Source organism: Cebus imitator, unplaced genomic scaffold (assembly GCF_001604975.1).
Source record: "Cebus imitator isolate Cc_AM_T3 unplaced genomic scaffold, Cebus_imitator-1.0 Scaffold491, whole genome shotgun sequence".
Taxonomy (NCBI): Eukaryota; Metazoa; Chordata; class Mammalia; order Primates; family Cebidae; genus Cebus; species Cebus imitator.
In genome coordinates, this window is record NW_016107806.1 from 2149293 (window position 1) to 2156074 (window position 6782).

The 6782-nt window shown below is 52.5% G+C and overlaps 1 protein-coding gene across 1 annotated transcript in view; it reads right to left on the reverse strand.

The window, feature by feature from the left end:
* DCST2 (DC-STAMP domain containing 2) overlaps positions 1-6782 on the reverse strand; it is a 17336-nt gene that overhangs the window by 4173 nt on the left and 6381 nt on the right. Inside the window, exons 9-14 of the mRNA XM_017513446.2 lie at positions 4622-4789; positions 4377-4477; positions 2545-2675; positions 2080-2207; positions 1299-1392; positions 1053-1193 (exon numbers count right to left, since the gene is read on the reverse strand). Of these exons, the coding sequence (XP_017368935.1) occupies positions 1053-1193; positions 1299-1392; positions 2080-2207; positions 2545-2675; positions 4377-4477; positions 4622-4789 (763 nt within the window). The remainder of the gene's footprint in view (positions 1-1052; positions 1194-1298; positions 1393-2079; positions 2208-2544; positions 2676-4376; positions 4478-4621; positions 4790-6782) is intronic.

The window sequence follows — 6782 nt, forward strand, 5'->3', positions numbered from 1 at the left end:
AAGACAAGGTTTCACCATGTTGGTCAGGCTGGTCTTGAACTCCCGACCTCAGGTGATCCGCCCGCCTTGGCCTCCAAAGTGCTTGGATTACAGGCGTGAGCCACCACACCCATCTTTATATATATATATATGAAGAAAAAGACAAATATGAGCACATCACTTTCCAACCCAAGTTCTTCAAATGACAAGTAAATGTCTTGCCCATCTCTTCCCATCTTGACTTCCAACCTCATCTCCCAGCATTCTCCGAGGTCTCTATCCAGACACACCCATCCCTTGGGCTCTACCCTTCTGAATGCCTCACATTCTCCAAAGCCACACAGGCCTCCCCTTGAAATGCTTTCCTCTACTTCTCAGCCCAGCAAACCACGAAGTTGCCCCCAAAATCCAGCCCCTGGCCAGGCACCATGGCTCACTCCTATAATCCCGTAATCCCAGCACTTTGGAAGGCCAAGGCGAGAGGATGGTTTGAGCTCAGGAGTTTGAGACCAGCCTGGGCAACATAGTGAGACTCCCAGCTCTACCAAATAATAATGATAATAATAAGCCAAGCGTGGTGGTGTGCCTGACGTCCCAGCTACTCAGGAAACTGAGGTGGGAGGATTGCTTGAGCCCAGGAGGTCGAGGTTTCAGTGAACTGGGATTGCGCCACTGCATTCCAGCCTGGGTGACAGAGTGAGACCCTGTCCCAAAAAACAAAACAAAAATCCAGCTCACTTATCACCTCTTCTATGAGGCCTTCATTAATACGCCCCTTTTCCCACGTTGGTTGTTCTGTCCTCTGTGCTGCCCAGAGTACTCTTCATTCCTTTATCAGGGTGCTATCCACCCTGTTATCTATCTGATGTCACTCTCCCCAAGGGCATGGTGAGCTCCTCCAGGGCCACGGTGCTGACACAGAGCAGGGACTTGGCAAACCACAGTTACTTCCCCTCCCCTCATGTCCGTCTCCAGCCCTGGCAAGGTCCAGGCACCCAGGAAGGCTTTGTAAATGGAACAGAACATCCTTGGGCCTCACAAACCCCAGGTACCAACTCCTGCTTCCTGCTCACCTGGACTCAGAAGTGGACTCCTTTGCGAGGCCCCTGCCGAGCACGTCCTGGAGCTGTCGCTGCAGTAACCGCGCCTGCTCGGGGTCCTTCCTTTGAGCTGCAGCCAGCCATAGCTGAGGGCCCTCCTCATCGCTAGAATCCCTGGAGAAATCTCTCATCTCAGTGGCCCACAGATGTCCTGGCAGAGGGTGGCTACTCCCACCACCCCCATAGACTCCCGCCACCCCATGTCACTGAAAGACTCACAGCTCCAAGTCCAGGTCCCCTTGGTAGGAGAGGAGAGAGGCACATATGGAGCAGGTATTGTCCAGGAGGCGGAAGCAGGTGAGGCAGTACAGACCTGACAGAGGCCAGAGGAATGGGGGTGAACCCAAGCACCCACCCAGCCTCTGTGCTTCCTGGTTGCCGGCCCCTGCCTCCCCTGTCACACCCCTGGAGACCATCCTTCTCAAGCGGTCCACACTAGGGAACTGCTGCAGTGCCATTTGCATATAAATCCCATTTATAAATACCCGAGAGAGGCCAGGCGAGGTGGCTCACACTGGTAATGCCAGCACTTTGGGAGGCTGAGGCAGGCGGATCATGAGGTCAGGAGATTGAGACCATCCTGGCCAACATGGTGAAACCCTGTCTCCACTAAATTACAAAAATAAGCTGGGCGTCGTGGTGGGTGCCTATAGTCCCAGCTACGGGGGAGGCTAGGCTGAGGCAGGGGAATCGCTTGAACCCCCACTCCGGGAGGCGAAGGTTGGCAGTGAGCCGAGATCGCGCCACTGCGCTCCAGCCTGGGTGGCAGAGCGAGACTCTGTCTCAAAAAAAAAAATAAATACCTGGAAGAATAAAGGCAAGCATGGAGAAAATGAGCTACCTGAGGGCTCTGTGTAAATAAGAACTCACATAGTTATGAAGGGAGAGACACAAAAGGTGAGGCATAAGAGAATTCCATCAAGGAAGGACCACAGTTGATTGTCATATGCCAGCGGGGTAAGTCTGAGCAGGGAGAGGCACACGCCCCAGGGGCTCTCACCTTGGCAGCCTGGGGTACTGCAGGACACAACGTTCTCCATGTCTCCCTCACTCTGGGGCTTCCCACAGCCCAGGCAGTAGGCCTGAGGCAGCCAAAAGCACCTGAAGAATGGACGTAGCCAGGGACACCTGAGAAAAGGGGTCACAGACACTAAGCAGGCCAGCCCGCCAGGTTCAGCTTCCTCACTCCAGCACCAACCTCCAAATGGCAGGAGGACTTCTTGACTTCCTGCAGTCCATCCTCCATCCCTCTAACTTCAGCAGCAGCCTCTCCACGGCCCTGCCTTCCTTCCTCCCTTCACTCCTCGCCCCTAAGAATTCCCATCTCTCACGGCGTGAAGGGTATGGGACAGGCATTCTCTTCCACCAAATCTCTTGACACTTAGAGAGGACAGAGATCCCTTCTGACTCCTGGCTCTTTTTCTGTCCCCTCTTGCCCCACCCCTATAGGAAAGACTGGTCTCACCGGCTGGCCAGCACTAGGAGGGCACTTCTGTGGCCCTGGTCAGCTGCCCGCCGCCTCACTGATCGGTGCAGGGCAGCCAATAGATTGGTTCGGCGGCTCAGAAGTATGTTGTACAGGTAGGAGATCCTCTCCTAGTGTGGGGAAATCAGGGATGGGGTCCCACTTGACGCTGTTTTGTCTGCCTGGAATGCCCTCTACACCCATCTCCACTCCCTACCTTTTCCTTCTATCCAACTCCTATGAATCCCTGTAGGTTTGGCTCAAATGCCCCTTCCTCTGGGAAGCCTTCTGGGCTTGCCCAGGTGGAGTTACCACTCTCTCCTCTGGATTTCCATAGCACTTTTATTCATTCCTAAATAAATGTGCTTTTTAAATTATAAATTATAAAGTCGGCCAGGTACGGTGGCTCATGCCTATAATCCCAGCACTTTGTGAGGCCAACGTGGGTGGATCACCTGAGGCCAGGAGTTCAAGACCATCCTGGCCAACATGGTGAAAACCCGTCTCTACTAAAAATACCAAAAATTAGCCAGACGTGGTGTCGGGTACCTGTAATCCCAGATACTCGAGAAGCTGAGGCAGAAGAATCGCTTGAACCCAGGAGGTGGAGGTTGCAGTGAGCTGAGAGTGCACCACTGCACTCCAGCGGGCAACAAGAGCAAAAACTCCATCTCAAAATAAATAAATAAAGACATTATAATGTCTCGTTAAAAGTTTGTCCGGCCTGCCTTGAGACTGTGAGCTCCAGACCGTGTCGCTTCATCTTGGCATCTTTGGAGACCAGCGTAGAGATGGGAGAATACAGTAGATGCTCAGTAAATGATTACGAAATGAGTGAAAGGATGGTGAGTTTTTAATTACACTTCAACATGCCAACACTGCCCCCCACTTCCCCACCATGTTATTTTATTATTTTTTTTTTTTTGAGACAGGGTCCCATGCCATCGCCTAGGCTGGAGTGCAGCGGTGCAATCATAGCTCACTCCAGCCTGGAACTCCTGGGCTCAAGCGATCTTCCCTAGTAGCTGGGACTACAGGCACACACCATGCCTGGCTTTTTCTTTTCTTTTTTTCTTTTTCTCTTCTTTTCTTTCTTCTTCATCTTTAATAGAGACAGAGGCTCACTTTGTTTTATTTATTTATTTTTTGAGCCAGAGTTTCGCTCTTGTTACCCAGGCTGGAGTGCAATGGCGCGATCTCGGCTCACCGCAACCTCCGCCTCCTGGGTTCAAGCAATTCTCCTGCCTCAGCCTCCCAAGTAGCTGGGACTACAGGCGTGCACCACCATGCCCAGCTAATGTTTTGTATTTTTAGTAGAGACGGGGTTTCACCATGTTGGCCAGGATGGTCTCGATCTATTGACCTCGTGATCCACCTGCCTCGGCCTCCCAAAGTGCTGGGATTACAGGCGTGAGCCACCGCGCCCGGCCCCAGTGGCTCACTTTGATGCCCAAAAGGTCTTGAGCTCCTTGCCTCAAGCAGTCGTCCTGCCTCAGCCTTCCAAGGTTCTGGGATTACAGGTGTGAGCCATGGCGCCTGCTCCACTCTCCAACTCCCCGCCCCCATCCCCTCCCTGACTGCCATCCCAGTGATTTTAACAAGACTTTGGAGCTAAATGCTGTCTAGGAAGCCCTGCCCCAGAGGCACCATTTCTCCCTGCCCCAGCTTGGGTCCAGAGGCTTGAAGTCCAGGTCATTTCCTTTGGAGTTCAACTAGAGGAAAGAGGGCTGGAGCTGCTGAAGGAATTCAGCTCCCAAAGCCAAGGCCGATGGCCACTAGCTAAGCCCCCTGGGGAGGGGGCAGGGACTAGCTCCCAGCCCTGGACCCCTCACCTGCTCCCGGGATGGGTAGTAGGAGGCACAGATGACTCGCCGCAGCCGGCTGACATAGCTGCCAAACAGGGTGACGAAGAAGCATAGGCCATACATGACACCTGGGAGCACAGCAGCCTCAGTAAGCCTTGCCAGCAGGCACAAGATGCCAGCCCACTCCTGGCGCCCCCACACCCCCAGCAGTCTGCTCCCTCATTTCCTGCATGATGTCCACACCCCCAGGGCCCTCAGGGTGTGGCTGATACCAATGACTATGTAACCAGTGCTGTCAGGCTCCGAGGGACGAAGGAGACAACGCCGGGACAAAATACTGATGTTGCCTTGCTGCAGTACATTAAATGCTGACACCAGGTCACGGTAAATATTCCCAGCATAGCCAGTCCCTTCCACAGTTATAGACACCAACACAGGACCTGGCACAAAGACGCTGTGTGAGTGACACTCGTGGCAGCTGCTATGCAGAAAAGCCCACACCTTCTGGAATGAGGAAAGTGCAGCAGCGCAGGTCATAGGATGAGTCAGACCCTCAGCTGGGGGCTCCGATGCCTCAGGCACCCTCATGGTGCCCTGGAGCCTGACCTCAGTTCTGGCTCCTGGGACTGGCCCCGTGGTCCAGCTGGGTGGCACTGGTGTCTGGTCTTCCTATCCAAGCCACCAGATCTAAGACGACCTTAAGTATCAGTGAGTCCACGCCCCTGGCCTCCATGACCACCCAGAGCATTTGTTATTATTGTTTTTTAAAATTACTTATTTTTTGAGACAGGGTTTCACTTTGTCACCCAGGCTGGAGTACAGTGCTGTGATCTTGGCTCACTGCAGGCTCAACCTCCCAGATTCAAGGGATTCTCCTGCCTCAGCCTCCCAAGTAGCTGGGACTACTGGCATGTGCCACCACCGGCTAATTTTTTTTTTTCTTTGAGAGAGACAGGGTTTCGCCATGTTGCCCAGGCTGATCTCAAATTCTTGAGCTCACGTAATCCGCCTGCCTTAGCCTCCCAAAGTGCTAGGATTACAGATGTGAGCCACTGAGTCAGGCCCCCCAGAAACATTTATTGGCTGCGTAGCAGACACTGAACCAAGTGCTTTACTGTTTGTTTGGGGGTTTTGTTTTTTGTTTTTTGGGGAGTTTCTTACTTATTCTTTTTTTGTTGTTTTGTTTTCAGACAGAGTATCACTCTATCACCCAGGCTGGAGTGATAATCTCTGCTCACTGCAGCCTCCAACTCCTGAGTTCAAGCGATTCTCCAGCCTCAGCCTCCTGAGTAGGTGGAATTACAGGTGCCCACCACCATGCCTGGCTCATTTTTTTGTATTTTTAGTAGAGACAAGGTTTCACCATGGTGGCCATGCTGGTCTTGAACTCCTGACCTCAGGTGATCTGCCCGCCTCAGCCTCCTAAAGTGCTGGGATTACAGGCATGAGTCACTCTGCTTGGCTCACATTCTCAATCAATGGTTTACTAGGCATCCAACACACACAATTTCTTTTTTTTTTTTTTTTTTTTTTTGAGACAGAGTTTCACTCTTGTTGCCCAGGCTGGAGTACAGTAACATGATCTCGGCTCACTGCAACCTCTGCCTCCCAGCTTCAAGCGATTCTCCTGCTTCAGCCTCCTGAGTAACTGGGATTACAGGCGCCCACCACCACCCCTAGCTAATTTTTTGTATTTTTAGTAGAGAAGGAGTTTCACCATGTTGGCCAGGCTGGTCTCGAACTCCTGACTCGTCCTCCCAAAGTGCTGGGATTACAGGCATGAGCCACCACGCCTGGCCCCAACACACATAATCTCATTTACTCCTAACAGCGACCCAGAGAGATTGCTACCATTATTATTCCATTGTTCAGGTGAAAAAACTGGGCCGGCGCAGTGGCACATGCCTGTAATTCCAGCACTTTGGGAGGGTGAGGTGTGCAGATCACCTGAAGTCAGGAGTTCGAGACCAACCTGACAAATATGATGAAACCCCGTCTCGACTAAAAATACAACTGGACGTGGTGGCATGCACCTGTAGTCCCAGCTACTTGGGAGGCTGAGACAGGAGAGTTGCTTGAACCTAGGAGGCGGAGATTGCAGTGAGCCAAGATTGCACCCTTGCACTCCAGCCTGGGAAACAGATGGAAACTCCATCTCAAAAAAAAAAAGAGGCCAGGCGTGGTGGCTCACACCTGCCTTTCCAGCACTTTGGGAGGCCCAGGTAGGGGGATCATAAGGTCAAGAGATTGAGACCATCCTGGCCAACATGGTGAAACCTCATCTCTACTAAAAATACAAAAATAAGCTGGGCGTTGTGGCACAGGCCTGTAGTCCCAGCTACTCGGGAGGCTGAGGCAGGAGAATCACTTGAAACTGGGAGGCAGCGGTTGCAGTGAGCCAAGTTCGAGCCATTGCACTCCAGCCTGGTAACA